At 42.2% G+C, this 22386-nt stretch overlaps 1 protein-coding gene across 4 annotated transcripts; it reads left to right on the forward strand.

Moving 5' to 3' along the window:
• The first annotated feature begins 509 nt into the window (after positions 1-509).
• On the forward strand, positions 510-21377 carry LOC116819867 (methylcrotonoyl-CoA carboxylase beta chain, mitochondrial-like). 4 transcript variants are annotated; one of them, XM_032771913.2, is made up of 13 exons: positions 510-608; positions 1493-1831; positions 3454-3650; positions 6289-6467; positions 7800-7880; positions 10450-10628; positions 12172-12364; positions 13488-13579; positions 15789-15945; positions 17783-17905; positions 18588-18736; positions 19259-19340; positions 21028-21377. In XM_032771913.2, the coding sequence occupies exons 2-13, from the start codon at positions 1497-1499 to the stop codon at positions 21109-21111; spliced, it is 1851 nt and encodes a 616-aa protein (XP_032627804.1). In that variant the 5' UTR covers positions 510-608; positions 1493-1496; the 3' UTR covers positions 21112-21377. The 4 variants fall into 4 exon arrangements, 3 of the variants coding, with proteins under 3 accessions (XP_032627804.1, XP_032627801.1, XP_032627803.1); XR_012656237.1 differs by lacking the exons at positions 510-608; positions 21028-21377 and having other exon boundaries at positions 1041-1831; positions 17783-17910; positions 18686-18736; positions 19259-19287; XM_032771910.2 differs by lacking the exons at positions 510-608; positions 13488-13579 and having other exon boundaries at positions 1045-1831; positions 15847-15945.
• Positions 21378-22386: the final 1009 nt, after the last annotated feature.

The following is a 22386-nucleotide window of genomic DNA, read 5'->3' on the forward strand; positions in this document are numbered from 1 at the left end:
TCTCTGGGACTCTGTGGATGGCATCTGCTGCCTCTCCCAGATGCACTATCAGAGAGAAGCAGAGCTCAGATCCTGCGGCTCCCAGCCCAGGCCTCTGCAGCCAGGCTCCAGGAAAATCCCCTCAGCTGGGAGGAGTACAGGGCCTATGCCCCACAGCTGAACAGCTACGGGCCCACCCCCGGAAAACAGCGCGAGCAGACACAGGGGCGGGATCCTGGCAATGACTGGCGTGTGCAGGCCCCGGGCAGATCCTGGAGCGGCGCTCCGCGGGCTGCTTGCCCAGCAGCTCGGTCGCTCTCTGGGGCGGGCTGTAGGGCAGCAGGGCAGAGGCGCCTGAGGTAGGAGGCCAAGGCGCGAGCGCCCGAAAGCGGCGGGGGGAGAGGCAGCATCCCAGGCCAGCGGGGGCCTCGCTCGAGCAATTCTGAGCGGCCGCAAGGGGCGGGACCCGCCCGGACCGGACGCGACGCTCTGACTTTCGCTCGGAGCGAAGCTTTGCTAGGGGCGGGGTGGGTTAGAAGTCGAAGGGCGAAACTGGGCGTGGTCGGGTCCTGCTGCCTCAGAGCTCGCAGCGCCCAGGGGCCCGTGAGAGCGTCTGCGGGCTCCCCCCGGTGCGTTCTCCGGCCGCCCCCTCACGGCGCTCGTCCCGGCCCGGCTTCCTTCCGCGCCGGGAAGCCTCTCTGCGTCGCGGTTACGTGCCTGCACGACCCCGGCTGCGCGAGCGCTTCCCGCGCCCAGGATTCAGGCCCGGCTTCTGCTGCGGCCGATTTCCGGGGGCGCAGAGCAGCCGTGGGAGGGGGCGGCGTGGTTGGTCGGTCAAGGCTGGCTCAATTCCCTGCATTGCTCAGACTTCCTGTGTGGTGGGGCAACTCCCCGCTGTACAATGGGCCGGGCCAGTTCTGTGGGGCGGGAGCCACATATGAACGGCCAAAGCGGTCGGACCAGTGGGCCATCTAGACCCTCTGGTAGGGGCTGGTGTCAGGTGCTCCCCAGGGAAGGATCAGAACAGGCAATAAAATATGTAAAAGACATTAAAAAAGACCCTTAGTATGGACAAGGCTAGCTCGCACCCTGTTGTTACTGGTGTATAAACAAAGTAATTCTCGCACCTCTCAGCTTGTTAATAACTGAAATCTGCTCTGTAAGTGAGTGAAGGGTTGCATTCACTTGGGGGGTGCCAACTCTGCCACTGATCGTTTGCACCGTTCTTGGAGCCTGATTTTCAGAGATGCCCAACACCTACAGTTTCAAGGGTAGTCTTTTAGGAGCTGGGGATGCTTTGTAACTCTAAAAATAGTCTATTATTCAATAAGCATTTAGTTCACTAGTAAGAAATGTTAAATAGATTAAAAATAACATAAATTTAGATTTTCCAAGCTCAGCATTTGACAATTGTCATGTAATGTGGTCTGCTTGTTAGTTTTCACCGTTTTAATTGAGAGATCTGTGAATTTGAATTCTGGAAATAAAAAGCTGTTTCTCCTTTAATTCTTAGAGCCATGTGGAACAATATCACTTCATGCTCACTCTGGAGAGTCTCCTCTAGCTTCATGGCTTCAAGAATCCAAACCTTAACTCCTTTATTCCTAAGAAATTATAAGGACTTCTGCAAAAACAGACAGACAATATGGACACTACGAAATAGTCTCTGCCAGGTTATGAAAAAGACTGTCGCAACATTGAAATATAATATGATTCCCCATTGTTTTTTAAGTCACAAAGCAAGATACAGACAGTATACAAAAACCTTCCCTGTTTTAGATGGAAGTATCCCTTCTGTATGTGAACATGTGTTTGAAGAAAACTTAAGGAATAGTGAGGCTTGTATTCAAAGGTAATTGGCTATTTTTGTAATCATTTGGCAACGTTAGTATGTATACAAACTTGACTATACATGCAATAGCCTATATAGCTAATTTTAAAAAAATCTAGAAATTAGAATTTTTAGCAGGTTTTTTTGCCACCTGAAAGTTTTAAATGGTTCTTTTGCTGGGGCTTATGGATACAGGCTATTTGCAAGGTGTTTGCTCAGCTCTTTCAAATGTCAACCCACTTATGTAGTTGCCTAAATATCAGTTGAGGTGTCCAGTGTTAGGCACCCAAATTTAAAACATTTAGCCATGGTGTATTATTTTGCATGTATTACTAAAAAGTAATTTTCTAGAACTTTCATAAAATGTGCCTTGTATTTAATTTTTAATGCAAAGATGGTGGTGACTCATACATTTTCAAAACTCCAGTGAAATAATAGATGACAGTTATCTCAATTAGTCGTGATTCACTGATAAAAGGAGGAAAGTGATTCATTTCTTTTATGTATTTGTCCTTCAGGATCATATGGCAACAATTCAAAGGTCTTTACTCAGAAGTATGCTCCACAAAAGCAAAACTATGTAAAAGATATGGTGCCCCCCTGTGGTGGTATTTAATTGGTATTTAAATAGTTACTTATCTACTTAAATAAGCTACAGAATTGTTCATATTGTTTGGTCAAACAATGCTTTTGGTTAAAAATGGAACTTGGAGTTAAAAATATGTATTTAAAAATGTTTTACTTAACTTTTAAACTGAGATGATTTCAGAAAGCAAATTTACTGTTCACCATTTATTCTGTTTCTTATTTACACTGTGCTTCTCAAACAAAATTAGGCTAGTCAGATTTAGTTTTGTGAAAGTACAGTGCTGCAGTGTTCACTTGGTGTAAAACATTCTTTCTGCAGTGGAGTTGGACATTATTTTTTTCCGTCTGTGCCAGTGGATAAGCTGTTTTTAGCACTTGTTGAGGGGAGCCAGAGAAGAAGCCAATGAATGGTTCCTTTTTCTAGAGTAGCAGAACTCAAAAAGTAAGGCTTGCCAAAAGCTGAATTAAGGCTGGTAAACTGTGATAATCAATATTTGCTCTGCAGTGAAAATTCTAATCAGCAAGTGCTCAATATCTCTCAGGATCAGATGCTTCAGCTGTGACAATTAGTAAGTGCTCAGTCACTTCTTAGTACTTAGATTGAGCTGTCTATGCAGATGGTAACTTGATCCCATAAGTAATGTAAAATATTTAACATTGGATGTATATGGCAATACCAAGGAAAAGACTATAGCTTTAATAAGTTCCAGTAACTATGAACAAAAGCCATAAACAGAATTTATTTTGACTGTTTTCTAAACTGTTTTTTTTTAGGCTTGGGGAATCTAACTTGTGAAGAATCAAACCAAAATGTCTCATTCCTATAAAATATCTGAGCTTTTTTTGTCTCCCTTTCTTAATTTGGGTGTGGTGAACTAAATTATAATATAATAATTAACTGAAAATAACTTCCAGAAACATAATCCAAAAGTGATAGTTTAACTTAATTGTCAAACATTGGTGTGACAATTGGGTAATTTATTTAAGTACCGTATTAACTTACTAAAAGAGTAATAACTATTTTTCATTAAATTAAGCTTTGTCTTTGAAATCAGATATTCAGAGTTGCTTTGCAAGGTCAGTAAAGGAGGTGGAGAGAAGGCAACCTTGCGTCATACCCAAAGGAACAAGAAGTTGCTTGTTCGTGAACGCCTAAGAATGCTTCTCGATGATGAAACTTTTCTTGAGCTGTCCCCTTTTGCAGGGTTTGATTTGCCATATGGTGATGTTCCTGCAGCTGGATGCCTCACTGGTAAGATTTGTGGCCTCTATAGTTGGTATAATGTGAAAAATCATTACATGCATAATAAGGAGTTGTGCTTTTTGTTTAATTGTTAATAAATCTGAATATAATTAATATAGATTTTGAGCTCTTAAGCTGAATATGTTCATTGTTCTCTAGTTCCTTTTAGCAATCATAAAGAGAGACTGAGGTTGAGAGTCCAGTTCTGTGCCACACCTATGTGAGGCACAGCCCAGGGAAAGAAGGGAATGGACGTTTTTAAACCACCCAGATTCTGGACTGGTTGGGGGGCAGTATGGACCCTGGGCATAAACTGGAATAATGCTGCAAGTGCTCTGGTTTACAGCAGTCCTTCAAGGGCTGATTATGGGTTGCTTGACTGCTTAGAATCTCTGTAGTGGCATGTACTATGGAGATACCCCATCCTACCCACTGCTGGAACTCCCCCTACACTGGGGCTTGTGTTGAAAGTGCTATATTATTGGTTTAATATTTTGTCCAAGTTACAGCAGTGACTGATTTCTGTCTGAAAGGGTTAAATGTGACATCACAAACACTTTAACTAAAGGCTGCCCTGTCAGATTAAGGGAGCTTGAGCCCCTGAGTGATTGATGCAGGAACTGTGGCTTTCATTAGTGAGCTGTTCTCAAACTGCCAGCTTGGTATTTGGGTTCTTTCCAGTAGGTATTCAGAATGCATGACCAATTATGCCTGTGTACCACTACTGGACTCAGGAATCTCTTTGCTGCTGCTGTGACCACCCAAAAAGTGTCAGAGGTTACTTTCATGCTCTATAAATAAGTATTCACTTAAAGTGAAATTCACCCAATTCAGAGGGCCCACCCAAGCCTCTGTGTCACAAGCCCTTTGTTTAGTGTTGTTACAGGGAAACCTTGTCATGGGCTCTCTACCTATAGGCAGGGGCGGCTTTAGCAAGTGCAGGGCCTGGTTCGTACTCATCCGGCAGCACTCCAGGTCTTCAGCGGCTTTTCGGCAGCGGGTCCGTCATTCACTCCGGTCTTCGGCAGCACTCAAGGACCCGCCGCCAAAATGCTACCGAAGACCCAGAGCGCTGCCGGGTGAGTAAAAATTAAAAAGTTGCCGGTGTGGGGCCTGATTCTGGGGAATCGGGCAAATCAGGCTAAAGCCGGCCCTGCCTATAGCCATCCTCATTAGTACAGGCTCAACCCGCTCAGGTTTCCCTCCATCCACCTATGGATCTCTCAATGGCAAATTCAAACCATTTTATTTATGTAAAGTGTCACAGCTCACAGACTCCTTCATAGTGAAAACAGTTCCTCTGAAAACCCTGAAGTAAAACAAGGTAGCAACTCTTCAGTCCTGTTCAAAAGTCAGTGTTCCCAGCTTACCCCCCCCCAAGAGTCATTAGCCTCTCTGACCCAGTTCCTTTTGCCCCTGTACTGAATCTCCACTCTTGAGGCCACCCACTTGTGTGTGCCAAGAATTGCTTCACTCACTCTTCGCACTGACTAAGCTGGTTCGTACCCTCATTTCTAGGGGCCTGTGCACAAGCTTTCCTATATCTCGGCAGGATTCCCCAGCTCTCATCAGTTCTCCTCAGTACACATCACCAGCAGCAAAAAGTTACTGCTGTCTTTCAGGTCTTCAGCAGCTTTTCCTCAGGTTGTTCCTGCCATCTGTTCTAAGGCAATTCTTAGGTGCTTTTCTGTCTCTCCTTAGGCTGCAGGTGCCTTCTCTTAAGTCTAGTTGTGTGGCAGCTGACTAGTCACAGCTGCTTTGGACCTTGCTTCCCCTTAAAGAATCCAGTCGTAGCTCAGTGATTTGAGCATTGGCCTGCTAAACCCAGGGTCGTGAGTTTAATCCTTGAGGGGACCACTTAGGGATCTGGGGCAAAAATCTGCCTGGGGATTGGTCCTGCTTTGAGTAGAGGGTTGGACTAGATGACCTCCTGAGGTCCCTTCCAACCTGACATTCTATGATTCTATGTTGAATCCTGTACTTAGAGTATTATGTTGGCTCTCTCCATTGCGGATTTTTTTCTGTAAAAACTTAAATGACCCGTTTGGAAGGGTGGTGAGCAAGCATATAGTCTTAAGTGAAAAGGGAGTGAAATGAGATGAATGCTTGGGGATCATCAGTTCAGGGCTTAGTGAATGCCTTCTGATAAAATAATTTGCTTTGTTGCATTTGAAAGTGCAGTTCTGTGATGAAAAGCAGCTGGAAGAATTGTATAATGAGATTCCATATTTACTGTCTCACTAATTCTTTATCAGATTTTTCTCAGTTTTTACGCAGTTTTTTTCCCCTTAATTGCCAGTCTTGCACACTCATCTGGAGAGCTGGGTTCTTTCCTCATGTAATGCCAGTAGCAAAGATGTTCCAGGTCACATTGTTTTCATCTGTACCATGCCATTAGCCTTCACTCTCATTTTTCAAAATAAGACCACGTTGTAAGGCCACAGAGTAGGATGTGTCTCCTCCATATAGTATGTATGGCTTCATTGGCATGGGGTAAATGCTGTAGAAAGCCTTACTGACATGCTGCTACTACTGAAAAGAATAACATGCTCTTCGGCTTCCTTGTTTAGTGTATGAAACTGTTGCAGAAGATCTATACTTGAGTTATTACAGAGCCCTTGATAAATATCTGTGGGCTCTGTTTCAGGAATTGGAAAGATCTGTGGAGTCTGGTGTGTCTTTATGGCAAATGACGCAACAGTTAAAGGCGGGGCCATTTATCCCATTTCAGTGAAGAAACAGCTAAGAGCTCAACAAATAGCAGTTCAAAACAGACTTTTATCGGTATATCTAGTTGACAGCGGGGGAGCATTCCTACCACTACAGGTAATATTGGAAAGGGCACATTGTATGAAAATAGCCATTTTTTATCTGCATCAGATTAGACAGTCCTCAACTTTACGACATTCGACTTAAGATGAACAGCACTTACGACGTTTCTGAATTGACCCCCAGATTCGGTTTTGACTTTACAATGCTCTGTCCCACAGTGGATTGCGGTTTCGAGTTATGACGTTTTGGCTTATGACGCAATTTTCAGGAACCAATTGTGTTGTAAGTCTGAGGACTGCCTGCGATTTCTAGAAGTGAATCTCGTTATGCTTTTTTTGTCTGGCTGACTTTAACTTTTGTCCAAATTATACTCTACTTGAACTCTGCATTCAAATCAGAGTCTAGGAGATGTTTCTAACATCCAGGACAGTGGAAGTCATTCTGACTGATCTTGCATCTAAGTGAAGCTAACATGATCAACATTTAGAAACTCGAGTCTCTACATGGGAACAAACTGTGGACTCAGCAAACACTGGGAGCTCTACTGAAGATCCTGTTGGTCTTCAGTGTTTTCAGTTTGTATTTTCAGTATGAAAAAGTCTTGCAAAGACAAAGTAATTTAATATAAAGTTTGTATTAGTAATACAGAGAAAATTGCTGATAAATAGGCCCCCTTAAAAATAAAATGGAGACTTTTCCTCCTTGCTGTAATATGAGGAAGAGGGTTTGCAGAGGTCATTTTCATTGCATAGAATGCAAGTTTCTGCAGAGAATACGAGTACTCTTAGTATACGTGACTTCTGCTGAAAAGCTAAAGTTGTGCCATCTCAAACAGAAGGCAAAGCTTTGTAGACAGTTAGTAACCATCACTGAGCCTGTTACTGAGTCAGCAGGAGCGCTGTATGATTAAAGCAGCGTCTAGTTTAATTCTGAATCCAGAAATTGCATTGAAAACAAAGGACAAAAAATAAACTTTCTTGAATTCATTTCAGAAATATAGAATGAACATGAGCTCTCTTATTCCCTGACTTTCAGTCTGTGCCCGTGTATCTAATGAGAGATGGCTTCTGTGCTCCAGCTGCCCTTGAATTTGAATAGATTGCCCTTTCACAAAGCCAAGATCTGTGACTTCTGTCTGCCTTGTACAGCACAGAAGGCCATCGTTATTTCTGTTGAATTGAGTTTCAGGTGGGCAGTACATACAATAGAGATTAAAACAGTACCTGAAAGTTATACATTATAATTCCTAACAGTGGTCCTCTGAGTCAGATATGCTGTACACCTTGTTTCCTTTTCTCTTTGTCAAAACTGAAGGCAAAGTGTTGGCTTTTTAAAATAATATTGAAACGATCTGGTAAAAACGGTGTCTTTTCTCTGCATTATCAGGCAGAACTCTTTCCTGACCAGTCTCATGGTGGTCGAGTATTCTACAATGAGGCAATAATGTCTGCTATGAAAATCCCTCAGGTACAATGTCATATAGGATCTTTATAAAGAAAGCATATGTGTTTAATGGATTTATGGAAAATGCTTTATTTTCAGTAATATAGCTTCTAGAACTAACACTCAGATATGCAATAATACTTTGTAACATCTAGGTTTGTGTCTGTTGAGGGGAAAAAAATCAAAAGGGAAATTATGTAGCAGAAATATCACATTTCAGCCTGAAGGATCCCAAAAGTGCTTAACAAACTCTGTATAGCAACACTGAAATGCAGTTCTCTTTTGGAATGGGCAAAGGGAAATTTTGGCAAGGACACCAGAGCAAATCCCCACTCTTAGGAAAAACACCATTTGCTTCTTAACATCCATGCAGAAAAGACAGGCCCTGACACACACACAGTAAACTGCATGGCAGTCAGTTTATCTGTATTGGAAGGTTGTGTTGACAGTGGTTGACAACGATTAGATTTGTATCTGTGGTTCTAAGGAATCTAGTTGTTTCAGAGCTGAGAGTTACACTATGACGTTCTTGAGGGCAGCAGGGGTGATTAAGTATGGATTAGTGGGGATGGCCTAAAGCTAAAGGGGACCTAGGTCAACCAAAATATGGTGTCCCAAATCTGGGTGTTGACCGCTGATTGAGAGTTGGGATTCTAATCACTGGGAGGTGCTTGTGGGGTATGCAGAACAGTATGGCAGGTGAAGGACAGGGAATGCTGAGAGGATTTGGCAGCTAGTAGGAGGTAGTTACAGCTTTTCTGGACCAAGGAAACAGCTGCTGCCCTATTCCTAAAGATGGGGTTCTGAAACTTCTTCCTAGTTAGCTAGATGGGGACGCATCTGACTCACAATTCATTTTTAGGTGACAAGAGGCTTTCAGGGATGGCTGCCTAAAACTTAAAATTTATCATCATTGTACTAATCATATTTCTCCAGCCTGTTCCATCTGGAGGTTTTAAAGTACTTTGCAAACAATAATAAATTCAGAGGCGGTATTATCTCCATTTTATAGATGTGGAAACCGTGCAACTTTAGATTTAAGCTCTCTTTCTTCAGAGATGGTGGTAGAGCTAGTCCCTTCACACCATGGATGGGCAAGAGAGTGAAATGCCCAAAAGTGCAGAGGTTCCATTGGAGTAAGAGTCTCAGATTGGCCATAATCCATCACTGTAGACGATGAAAATTCTTTCCCAGCAGTAGATCATGATAATGATGCTAACGCTCTTAGAGAACAGCTTAGTAAAATCTCACTTTTTTGCTGATTTTAGCTGTTTACCGGTTGATAGAAATTAAGGGGGATAGGGTTGGGGGTAGACTTAAGGCAGCGCTGGCAGAGAGGCTCCCAGTGCTGCCAGTTGGGTGGCAGGGGGGCTTCCAGCATGGCTGAAGGGCCCAAGAGACCAGGCACAAGATGCAGGGGAGGAGGATGAGCCTCCAGCTGTAGGGTGCTGCTGAACAGCTCTTGCCCAGGCATGCTCCTGGGTGGTGAGAGAGGGAGCAGGGCCGTGAGAATGGGAGCTGCAGAGGGCTCCCTGCATGGCCGAGGGACTGGTGATGCCTGACCCTGCAGCCACACGGTGTGGGAAAGGCTGCTGTCCTGGTAGGGGAGAGCAGAGACTCCCCCCCCTCCCCCCCCCGGTCAGGGCTCTGTTCCCAGCCACAGGGGAGGCCACCCTGCAGCTTAATGGCTCCTGCACAGGGTGGCCTCTCCTGCCACTGGCAACTCATCTTTCTCCTTGCGGCCCTGGACAAAGGTTTCTGCTCTGCCTTTCCAGGTCAGTAGCCTGCCCCACACCTTCAGCCTGCAGAGATTGGGTATCACTGGCCCTGAGACAGCACAGAGAGCCTCCCCTGTAGCTTTGCTGTCATTGGGGTGAAAGAGCTGGGCTGTACCAGTGGGGCTGCAGAGTGCTTCCTGTGCAGCCACAGGCTGTTGACACCTGATCCCTGCAGGCACAAGGGTTGGGGGAGGCTGCGCTCTTCGTCATTGTTGGAGATGAGTATTTTTTTCCCCTTGATTTCATTCTGACAGCTGAAATTGCCATTTATTGACATTTGTCAGTTAAATCCTGCCAAACCTACACATAATCTGTAAGATTCAGCAACATTGCTACTGCAGAGAGATCCAATGTCACACTCATTAGAACCTCCTGTCCGTGTACAGTTTTCATGTATTTCCCGGTGCACACACCTCACCTTCTACAGTTAAAAACATATCTACCACTGGGGAATAATGAATGAACATGTTTAAAATAAAATATATAAAAATTATTGGTAATACAAGGTCTTGGGCCAGGATACAGCTCCCCAAAGTTACTTGAAAAAAAGCTTTTTTGTTTTGTGATTGCTAATCAGTTAACTAAGAGCAACAAATGATCTCTTTAAATGTTCTTTCATTACATTAGAATTTAGCAGCTGACTAGTTCAAAACAATTTTAAAAGAAAAGACTTGTTTAGAAAGTCTTGGAGGATTTTTAATTAGCTGCATAAAGAGCTTAAATCTCAAAAGTGCCTAAAATGGCTTACTACTGCAATTACAATAGTGTCCTGCCCAAGCATTCTCCTTACACAAATGTCTTGCTTTATCCCCTAGGTGGCAGTGGTGTGTGGTTCTTGTACAGCTGGGGGTGCCTACGTTCCCACCATGGCAGACGAAACTGTGATTGTAGACAAAATCGGTAGTATGTTTCTTGCTGGCCCCCCTTTGGTTAAAGCTGCCACAGGAGAAGATATCTCTCCTGAGGACCTAGGAGGAGCCAGTATGCACTCTAAGTAGGTGCAATGTTTATAAAAAAATGGGGCTCAAATAATATATTTAGTAACAGAAGATATGCCTTATGCCTGCAGTGACAGGACACTGTCTGATCCTAAAGATAGAAAGTATGCCTCGAAAACACATTAGAAATTATATGTGAGTGACTTTAAAGAGCCTTTTTTTGCGTACATGGGAGTGCGATAGTGCTAGAGAGAGATTCATTTTAAAAAGAACCCACCAAACATATAATGAAACGTAAGTGTGTAAGAGCTAAGTATTGTTATAATTCTTTTAATTTCTTATTTTACTATTTGTGCTCAAACAATCTCTCCATTTCAGGGCCTGCTCCTCAGACCTTACACACTTGACTTCATTAGGAGTTCAATAGAGACTACAGGATTAGGCCCATAATTGGAACTTACCATCACACGGTATCTGAAGAGGAAGAAAGCTATTGATTTATTTACATCAGCAGAGAAGAAGGATGGTCCAGTGGTTAGGGTGCTACTGGGACTAGGGAAACCAGGTTCACTTCCTGCTCTGCCACAGACTTCTGGTGTGATCTTGTGCAAATCAGTTAGTCTCTGTGCTTCAGTTCCCCATCTTGCAGGGGTTTTATGAGGATAAATGCATTTAAAATTTGTGATGCACTGAGATACTATGACAGTGGGGGCCAGATAAGTACCTAATTTGGAGGCATTAAAGTATTTCATTGCAAGAAAGAAGCTGGATGCTTGTAAAACAGCTGGAAACAAGGAGCCAGCTTTTCTGCCTCTACTAGTAATCCTTGCTGCTTGAGAGGAAATATGAGCTGAAGGGACTAGAGACTCTAGCAGGACAGTTCCAAGTATCTAAACACTTCCTTATTATTTTTCCATGTAAGAAATTGCTGTAGTTGCCAAAAGAATGTTTTGCAGTTCCAGATTGGAGGGGAGGTGGGTTCTGTCTTCACTGTGCTCTGCATTGGAAACATCTCCACTGCTCCCTGGCTTGGCAGACTCAGAAACTCTACTCCAGAGTATGCTGGGCTGGATGCTGTGGTTGAACAAAGGTTAATCTGAAGGTTTGGGGTATCCCAGTGCCATTCAGATAAATGGGACAGTACAGTATATGAAAAGTTGGTTTCTTTATTTCCAGTCCTGAAATGCTGCTGGTGTAAGGAGATTACAAAAATTATTTTTCTTTTTATCATTTCGAATGTTGTATCTGAAATATATTGAAGATAAGTACAAAAGCTTTTTCCTTTAATATGGCTAACCACCAAAGAAATAACGGGAGAATTTTTCTCCTCCCCTCTTCACTGTGGATCTTTTGTTGTAGACTGCAGTTGTTCCAGGCACACAACTTGCATTGACTTATATGAGAGATCTGCACCTGAAGCAAGAACAAAAATGCACAAAGTCCTGATTGAATCTGGAAGAGCCGGAGTGCAGATATTAGAAATGAATTTTTTCTCCTTTAATCTGGGGTTAGCATTAGTCCTTAACTTTCCAGTAATGTAGTCTCATATCCTGAACTTTCATTGTTATCATGTATTTCTAAAATGTCTTTGTCCCTCAGAGTCAGTGGCTGTGTTGACCATTTTGCATCTTCAGAAAAGGAGGCGTATGAACGTGTTAGAAATATTATCTTGACGCTAAATTATGAACTTCCACCAGAGGAAACTTTAGAGTATGATGATCCCCTGTACAGTGCTGAAGAGCTTCTGGGGCTTGCACCACAAGGTTATAGCTATACTCTACATATAAAACTGGTAAGGAGGACAAATGCTCCAGTAGTTCACAATTTTTAGGTGTCTACTTAATCCAGTATCTGCATAGTAAAAGAAAACATGCTACCTTTCTTTGGAGGATTCATTTGTGAATCCTAAATCACATGAAATACTCAGTGTTGCATATTGTTGTTACCAAGGACCTGATACTACGTCAGCTCCTCTTTCTGTCTTAAATATATTTCAAAGTGTAATGGCAAAGGTTCCTCATGGCTGTGTAAAAAACAAAAAGTTAAACACTTTGTAGAGAGTAGAGTAACTGCACCAAATAATTCTGGAAGCATTACTACTCCCACATGCCGAGGCATGTAGAAGCTTGGAGTGCTTCATAATTGGTGTGCTTTGCATCTTTGTGACTATTTAAGGAACTACAAATCTATGGAAAAAGGTTTTGGTGCTTGTTATCCATTTCCCAGTAGACAAAGCTACACATCACAGAAACCAGTCCTACAATTGGCACTAACTTTCACCCTTGCTGGTAGTCTCAGTTGAGAGGCCAAGCAACAAGTGAATTAAGGAATCTGACTCCCTCCCATCCTTTGGTTGTCCCTTCAGATCAGACACATTAGTGGGGCAGGGCAGGGAAACTTGGACTGTCACTTCTCATGTTATATGTGGTCTGTGGATATACAGAGGATTTTGGTCTCCAAGGATATTAGTCCTGCATCTTTTGCCAGCAGTAAATTCTAATATTTCAGGGGTCTCAGCTTCATTTTGAAATGGTCCTCTTAGAATACACCTGAAAAAATTATGAGCACACGTGGTTTAGTGCAGAATTACCTGGTAATCACACTCAAAAAAAGCCTTTTTTTGCTTGTGCAGATGTGGGTTTTTTTTCATGTGAATGACTGTTCACAAACTTTTTAGAGGCCAAGTTTAAAGTTTGTTTCCGAGTAGCAGGTAATCGAGTCCTAACAAAAGTTTGTTTTCATGCTCATTGCATATTTTTAGATTTAAAAGATTTTTAAAGCCTGAAGGACTATTATGATCTGCTCTGAGCTTCTGAATAGCACTGGCTGTAATTTCTGGTTGGACGGAGCATAAGTTTAGAAAGAAATCCAATCTTGATTTAAGTTTCTGTTGAAAACAAGTAATTTCCTTCTAGATTTTGAGCCGTCTGATAGATGGAAGCAGGTTCCAGGAATTCAAAGCTGAATATGGAACAACATTAGTAACGGGATTTGCCCATATGGAAGGGTAAGACTGCAAGAGTATATTTAAAAAAAATTCACTCTTTTGGTTAAGAAGCTTTTGTATCATTATTAGGTTGTGTAGTATGTCCAGTTAAAAAACAAACACCTTAAGTTAGAGTTCTGGATGGTTCAAGTGATTGATAATAAAATAGCTTTAGTTAGCCTAGCATTTTACCTCTAGATTCTGAATTCAGACTTGGCCAAGTCAGTAGTGGCTGAGAACCATTACAAGATGATGGCTGTTTTGTGGCCTATGTGAAATGAGTTGGTGATTCAGTCCCGTGCCTAGGTGGACAGGTGTCCACATCTCAGTTGGTACTTTGCTGGCAGTCTCAGCAGATTCATTAAGCAGTGAAGAGGCTTGGAGACTGAATCTCTCAAAGTGGCCCCTGTAGAGCAGGGCTGAGGTATATGGGTGAGGCAGTGTGAGTAAGCTTGCATTGCCAGTTCCTGTACTGTACCACTTCAGTGGATAAGAAATGACTTCATCCTCTAGGGCTGTTACTCTGGCACATTTTACCAGCACTGAATTCACTCACAATCTTTAAAAGATCAAAATAAATATTTTAGGCCCATTTAGTGAGTCAGAGTAACCTCTAATATGATAGCTCTTTTCTCCTTAATAAATATTAAGTTTATCACTAAACAGTGCCAGAAGATAAATCATTTTGCTAGAATTGATATAGCGTGCTATTCTGCTTAACGGTCAGGTTAACTGATTTTCCTTTGAGACAAGATGAATATTTGAGGCACACATTCTGTTATGCTGAAAAGACAAATTATACAGTTCAGTACATTGGGCAAGTATATGTTGCTTGCTGCCATTAGCAGTTTTGAGAGTTTGTCAAGCTGAGACCATTCATAAGGAGCTGTCTTTAGAGTTCCTAGTATTTACTGGCCTTGTGTGTCCTGTTGAATTTCTTATTCAGACTCCCTGCTCTAAACAAATCACAGCTTTGGCAGGACTAATCTTCATAATAAACTAGAAACCTGGTTTAAGCATAGACTTGCAGCTGAGTGTGCAGCATAGTACAGAATATCTATTATCACTGCAGAAGGTACAGCATGCATTGCAAAACCATGTTTGTTTTCCTTTTAGCTGCACAGTTTATCCTTCAGAATCTGAGTAGGATTTGCTCATGAATAAACTAGAAAGAAATAATAATCACAGCCTGATCCTTTTTTCTGGCAACAGGAATTGAAACGTTGACATTTAAACTGATCCAGTCTGCCCTTCGTTTTTTTATCATGTAGAGCCCCAAAGTCCTAACCCCATTAAGCAGCATTTTTGGGCTAGCATTTAGGACATTTAATGAAACAAGTCATTGTTAACTAAACAATATAAGTTGGATGTGGGGAAGGAGAAAGCGGTAGTAAATGAATTTTTAATCTATTTTCAAGCATTTCCAAAGCGACCAGCTCTGCATGAAAACAGGGCTTTCAGTTAGAGCACCAGGAGTGGCCTCTCGTTTATGTTAGACTCTTTGTGATCTGTTGCTTAAATCATCAGTATGTGCTAAAACAGACCGTGTTACATTATTGGATACACTCAGTAATACTTATCTTGTGATCTTGTTTATTTGGAAGCACAAACATACATGACAGACCTCTGTAAAGTTGAACCTTAGGCATCAGAAATATAGATCCTGATTAAAATTTGTGGTTTTGAAAGACATTTTATAGAGGAAGGATATTTGACATGTTTTGTTTGACAAACATTACTTGGTTGTTTTGTTTTTTTTTAAGAAACTTCAGAAATAAAAAGCTTTTCAAATTTCTTTTTGTTTGTTTCAAATGTAAATGTTGAACATTGGATGTTAACTAGAGACCCATTGTATGTCACACTAAGTGATGAGGAAGAGTCAGGACTCCTGGGTTGCATTCATAGTTCTGTCCACTATCTCACTGTGACCTTGAGGAAGTCACTTAACATTTCTGTCCTTTATCTAAATGTATTTATCTGTTAAATGGGTATGACATTACCCTGCTCCACAGGGATGTTGCAAACTCCATGTTAGTAAAGCACATTGAGATCCTCGAATGAAGGCAGCATGCAAGTGCAATTTATGTATTATTTTGAGTCTCTCTTGAAGATGCTCCTATAGGACTGATGCTAGTATATATGGATATTATTTTTGTTAGTTTACTACAAACAACACTTTTACCAATCTCAGTCTACAAAAACGAAAGTGTTCCTATGTGTGTTTTGTTAGACACCTTGTTGGGATAGTGGCTAACAATGGTGAGCTGACTCATGATGCTTCTCTAAAGGGCAGCCACTTTGTACAGCTGTGTAGTCAACGAAGCATTCCCATCCTGTTTCTCCAGAATACTGCTCCACATGCATCAGAGCCAACAAGTTTCTCACAGGTATGGTACTGTAATTCAAAAATGAGAAGGTAGTTCCCAGCTCTTGTCCCGACTCACTTTTCACATTGACAAAGTCACTGTTTGTTATGAATCACAATCTTTGTTTCAAACTTATTCATTTTGATAAAACCAACTGGTGTTCTTATGCATTTTATTCTTAGACCTACACTCTAGGGCAGGGGCGGGCAAACTTTCTGGCCTGAGGGCCGCATCAGGTTTCAGAAATTTTATGGAGGGCTGGTTAGAGGAGGCTGTGCTCCCCAGACAGCTAGGGGTGGCCCAGCTCCCACCCACTATCTGACACCCCCCCCCGCTTCTCGCCCCTGACTGCTCCCCCGGACTCCTGCCCCATCCACCCCCCCTTCTGTCTGTTCCCTCACTGCCCCTAACGTCCCTCCTCCCCTAACTGCCCCCCACCGCCCCATCCAACACCCCCTCTCCTCCCCGACTGCCTCCTTGGGACCCCTGTCCCATCTAAACACCCCTTCTCCCTGTCCATCTATGGAATCCCCACCCCGACTGCCCCCAGCCGCCCTATCCAACCCCTCCTCATTCCTGGCTGTCCCCCGGGACCCTTGCCCCAGCCACCTCCCCTTGCTCCCTGACTGCCCTCCAGGACCCCTGCCCCATCCACCCCCCCCTGCTTCCTGAATGCCCCCGGAACCCCAACCTCTGACTGCCTCCTGCTGCCCCATCCAACCCCTCCTCTCCTTCCTGACTGTCCCATCTAACCACCCCTTTACCTTGACCACCCCCAGAAGCCCTGCCCCCATTCAACCCCCCTGTTCCCCGCCTTGACTGCCCTGACCCCTATCCACACCCCCGACCCGACCAGCACCCCAAACTCCCCTGCCCTCTATTCAACCCCCCTGTTTCTGCCCCCTTACCACTGCTTGGAGCACCAGTGGCTGGTGGTGCGGCTGCACCAGGACAGGCAGCTGGGCCACCTGGCTGGAGCCAGCCATGCATTGCGCAGCACAGACCGCCGGGCCAGGCTGGGCTCTGTAGCTGCACTTCTCCAAGAGCTCACAGCCCCACTGCCCAGAGTATTGCGCTGGCAGTGGGGCGAGCTGAGGCTTCGGGGGAGGGGCCGGGGGTTAGCCTCCCAGGCCAGGAGCTCAAGGGCCAGGCAGAACGGTCCCGCGGGCTGTAGTTTGCCCACCTCTGCTCTAGGGTCACCATTTCCCCTTAGTATTACATTCATCCACATTCTCTTGCTTTAGCAACATTATCCATTTACCTGGGGTAACACGGTGTCCAGCCTTCACTGCTAGTAGTAAAACCGAGCACTCAGTGCTTTTCATCTCAAAATATTAACTAGTCAATTCTCACAACAGCTTTATCAAGAAGGTAACTAAGTATTACCTCTATTGTACAGATGGAGAAACCGAGGCAGAGAGTTACTTGTCCAAGGCCACAGAGAACGTAAGGATAGGCTTAACCCTAGGTTCTGTGAGCAGAGGACTCCTGCCTCTGTGCACCTATTTCTTCCCTAGCCCTACTCTTCCTGTATGCCCCAGCATTTGAGATCAAGCCTGGTACAGCCGCAGTGCATCTGAGCTTTACTAGCCTAGAGAGAGCCAAAGTCACTCCAGGGCTTGTATAGCAGAGCAGTGCTCCACTACCAACACAGGATATGATTATTTTACTGATTTATAGTTTTATGGCATATGCTATATGCATATGCTGTTCCTGATTTACTTGTTCTGAAAACATTGATCACTTCGAATTTTATACAAAGAAATCCTCAGATCCTTTTATAAGTTTACTTGGGGTGAAGGGAATCTAGAAAAAATATTTAAGAACTACACTGACTTCATCTGTATTTTAATTTCAGGCAGAGGATCACACCAATAGATTAAAGGCACAGGCCTCTATGATGGCTGCAGTTGCTTGTGCTGCTGTGCCCAAGATAACCCTTGTAACTGGTGGCTGTTACAGGAATGAAAGTTATGCCATGGTATGGTTAATATGTTGGATAATATTTGACTTGTCATAGGTTTCCATCTGGTTCAGTCTGCCGTTGGAACATGTAATTCCATTCATTATTGTAATAATTTTTAAAATAAGAGCTGCTTTATAAAGTAACTCTAGTAAGTTTCAGAGGGGTAGCCATGTTAGTCTGGATCTGTAAAAGCAGCAGAGAGTCCTGTGGCACCTTATAGACTAACAGATGTATTGGAGCATGAGCTTTCGTGGGTGAATACCCACTTCGTCAGATGCATATAAAATGTAATATATTATATAATATAATGTAAAATATTGTTAATGCTTTTTTATATGTAGATATAAAGAAAGACATTTTAAAAAATGCAACAGAAAAATTAAGCAAACACAGAACATGCTAAAACTTGTCATTTTGGTTCATACCTTTAAAGTCGCACATTATTGCAGGGATTGTGATTAATTCAGTTTAATATGTTAAAGTGTTTTAATTGATCTCTATAAAGACTTGAAAGAATTGGTTTAAGTCTGATAGGATCATGTATCAATGGGGAATATACACACCTTTAAAAGCCATTACATTTTGTTCTTCAGGGACCTGACTGCAGCATCCTATGTGAATGGCTCATTTTAGTTGTTAAGCTCTTGGAGAATGAATAGCGTGTCCCATTTATTTATTTTATTTATTTATTTTTAAGTGCGGGAGGTCATTTGATCCAAACTTCCTGTTCCTGTGGCCTAATGCAAGAGTTGCCCTTGTGGATTCAAGACATATTTCCACATTCCCACAAGCTAGAGATGATGACTGCACAGGAGATGACTCAGAGTTAAAGCATCTAAAAGAAAAGTAAGTACTGAAAATAATCCCCTTAATTATGATTGATTAAATTAAATTGATTAAATTAATTTCACTTTTTTAGTGTTGTTACCTTTCAGACCAACACACCTACTAAATATCTCACCAACCAAAGCAGATCTACTAAAAAAAAAAAAAAAAAAAAAAAAAAAAAAAAAAAAAAAAAAAAAAGGAAAAAGAAAAAGAAAAAAAAAAGCCAGTGCATTGCCTCATACATTGATGAAAATCTAACAAACAAATATCAGTGTTTTATAAAACATTGTTTTATATTAAGTAGAAACCTTGCATTATTTCCTTTGCATATGGTATTACTGTCTTTCTGCAAGATGGCTTAGGGTCAAATTCTGTCCTTAGATATGTACTGGACATCCACTGATTTCTATGGTAGCTTCACACATGCATCCCAGAGTAGGATTTGTGCCTCAATCACTTATGCTTCTGTTTCTCTGCTTTGACTTATCCAATGAATTTCCTATTCTGGAATTTTAAAGCTCCTGAAATACTCTTATCTAGGCTAGAGGAAGAAAGCAGTGCATTTCACTCCTCTGCTCGACTCTGGGATGATGGCATAATACTGCCACAGAATTCTAGGAAGGTAGGTTTTTTCCTTACATTAAATGCACATTCCACATAAATCATTCAGGTTCTTCTCACCTTTTCTCTCCATGCCAATCTATCCAAAATGGTCCTGTTGCAGTCCTCTTCCATTCTGGTTGCTTTGATCATGGAACCTCCTTGAATTCCTTAACTGGCTTCAATCTCCTAGAAGTTTCCTTTAAGGCCCTATATAATCTAGTCTTCGCCTACATCTCCACTTTTTTTTTTTTTGGTAATTCCTCAATCCCTAAATTCTTCCCAATCCTTTCTCCTTGTGCTGCATTTCTCTTTCTTCTACTCTTGGCTTCTAATTTGCCCCTTATTCTTGGAATGGTCTTCCTGTTCTTACCTGCTGTGCATCCACTTACTCAGATCCTTCCTTAAAACTCACTGCTTCCCTTTGTGCCTCTTCACTATCTGTATTACCTGGACACTTGTCCTTTTGTCTTGTCTTATTATTTATTAATAAATATTTCTTTAAGAGCCTAGTGTACTCTGTACTTTGACACAGTAAGCTCTTGTCCCACTGATGTATGTTTATGGCACCATATAAGTCACTTTTAATATTTTTGTTGGCATTTTGTGGCAACTCTGTTATGGGAGACTGTATCTTTCACATATTTGAGCTCACAGACACATATAAATACATCTGGCTAGAAACTAAATTTGGAAAGAAAAGTGCACAGTAATCAGGGAGCTATCCATACCTTCCTAAGCAATTCCACTGGGACACCAAAGTTAATTTTCCTTGCCATTCTGAGCAGGCCTTTTACTGTACCATGTTGCCTCTTGCCCCAGTCCTCAGTCTTAGTTGCAGATATCAACCTAAATGGAGAAATGTGTGCTCACAGCTAAGCCTAACTAATAGGCCTTTCTGTGGTAATACGCTCCATTAGTGGTGGGGTGTTCAGTATTAAAGCAGGACCAATAAACAAGAGAAAAATGTCAATATTTCAATAAACAAGAGAAAAATATGTAGCGAACTCTGGGAAAGGAGTCTCTTTATATCAAACTATGCCAAACGTGATCTGAGTCTCTATAAATCAGTATATTTAGAACAAGAAAAATCAGTCACATTCTAATATAGAAATTGTAATTTCCTTACTTTAAAATTTGAACAAATGAAAGGATCTTATTTTTCAAGACAAAAACTGGACAAGATATTGATCCATGGGAGACCAAGAAAAAAGATTTTCTAAAAGATTGTCTTGAGAAAAGGAGCAGGATAGTCAGTTCTTCTGTGCAATTGGGAATACCAGTAGTGCAGAGTTGTAATCACATTTGGATTGGATGATCAGGGAAATGTATATTGTATATTGGTCAAACAAAAGGGGTGGGGCAAGATAGTTTAATAATAAAAAATATATACTTTTGTCATTAGTTATGTCAAATTAATATTCTTTCTTCACCGTTGCCTAAAGTAGAGTGGCATCTGTTTGCTCCACAGAGTCTATTGATTTCCCAAGGACATTTTTCCCTCTTCCTTCCCCCAGCAAAATATTTCTGTCTGTTTTTCTTCTACATGTGCATATGTTAGTTTTTGACAATTCATCATTTTTAAGCATCAGTTGTTCTACAAAAGAGATAAAAACAAAAGTATTATCTGAGTTTCTAAATATAATGTAACTTCTAGTATTTGCAGTTTCTGGAGGATTGATTGGTTATCCTGTTTTCTTTTTCATCAGGTGATTGCACAGTGCTTAACGATTATGAAACAGCAGAAGTACCAGATCGCATCTCTGCAACACTACCCTGTTATCAGACTGTAATCAAACTACCATTTGCAAATAATTGGATTTTTAAGAATGCCAACATATAATTTTTTTAAATGGAAGTGATTTTCTAACAGTTTGATACCTTTAGTATAACTTGAATTAGTTCTAGACACTGTCAGTATACAAAAAGGAAGCTCAGATTTCAGCCTATTTGGGTTACGTTTGTATTTTGATCCCTCTTGCGCTAGCAAATTTGAAAATTATATTGTATGAAAAGAAAAAAGAAAATGCAATTAATAAACTTTTGGATTTTGACACTTGTTCTGTGTAAAGAAGCAAACTCCTCTTTGTGCAAAAACTATTATTGGGTTATTAACATTCACACTTTGTATGTAAAATGTAAGAGCAAAGCTGTAGTTTCTCAGTCTACAATAGAAAAACAATGAAAAGTAATAAAAATTGAGTGGAAGCTGATACTAAAAATAAAAGCATTATTCTTCCCTGGATATTTGCTTTAAAGTCACTATACCAAGGGTGGGTCATCTACAGCACAGGGGCCGCATTCGGTGCTTCAGACATTTTTAATCCAGCCCTTTAGCTCCCACTGGGGAGCAAGGTCCAGGGCTTGCCCCGCCCCAGCCCCAAGCACCACCTCCAGAGTGACCATTGGTGGGGAACTGTGGCCAATGGGAGCTGTCCGGTCGCGCCTCCATGTAGGAGCTGGAGTGGAGACATGCTACTGCTTCCAGGAGCTGCTTGAGGTAAGCGCTAACCAGAGCCTGACCCCCTCCCATGCTCTAACCCCCTACCCCAGCCATGATCCCCCCCACTCCCACCCTCTGAACCCCTCGGTCCCAGCCCGGAGCACTCTTCTGCACCCCCCAACTCCTCATCCCCAGCCGCACCCACCTCTGCATCCCTGCCCCTTCCTGGAGCCCCGTCCCACACCCTGAACTCCTCCTTTCTGGCCCCACCCCAGACCCTGCACCTCCAGCCAAAGCTCTCACCCCTTCCCACACTCCAACCCCCAATTTCATGAGCATTTATGGCCCACCATACAATTGTCATACCCAAAGGTGGCTCTAGGGCCAAAATGTTTGCCCACCCATGTACTATACTGTCAAACTTCTCAGCATTCATCAGTGTAAATAGAGGCTGAAGGGATCCTTTTTGCTTCTGAACTAGTTTGTTGTGGAATTGTCTTTTATGATGCACTATAAATAATCTGCATCCGTGAGAGTCTGATCCAGTGCCCTCTTAAATGTAACAGGGGTCTTTCCGTTGACTTTTAATAGGCCTTGGATCAGACCAAACATTCAGAAATCTAGT

Source organism: Chelonoidis abingdonii, chromosome 7, assembly GCF_003597395.2.
Source record: "Chelonoidis abingdonii isolate Lonesome George chromosome 7, CheloAbing_2.0, whole genome shotgun sequence".
Lineage (NCBI taxonomy): Eukaryota > Metazoa > Chordata > Testudines > Testudinidae > Chelonoidis > Chelonoidis abingdonii.

What these genes read in the sequence shown, in the direction of transcription:
- LOC116819867 (XM_032771913.2), top strand. Translation starts at nt 1,497, where the DNA reads ATGTGGAACAATATCACTTCATGCTCACTCTGGAGAGTCTCCTCTAGC. An exon ending in GGAGCCAGTATGCACTCTAA is followed by an intron (nt 10,629 to 12,171) that starts GTAGGTGCAATG and finishes TTTGTCCCTCAG; the next exon opens with AGTCAGTGGCTGTGTTGACC. An exon ending in GGATTTGCCCATATGGAAGG is followed by an intron (nt 13,580 to 15,788) that starts GTAAGACTGCAA and finishes GTGTTTTGTTAG; the next exon opens with ACACCTTGTTGGGATAGTGG.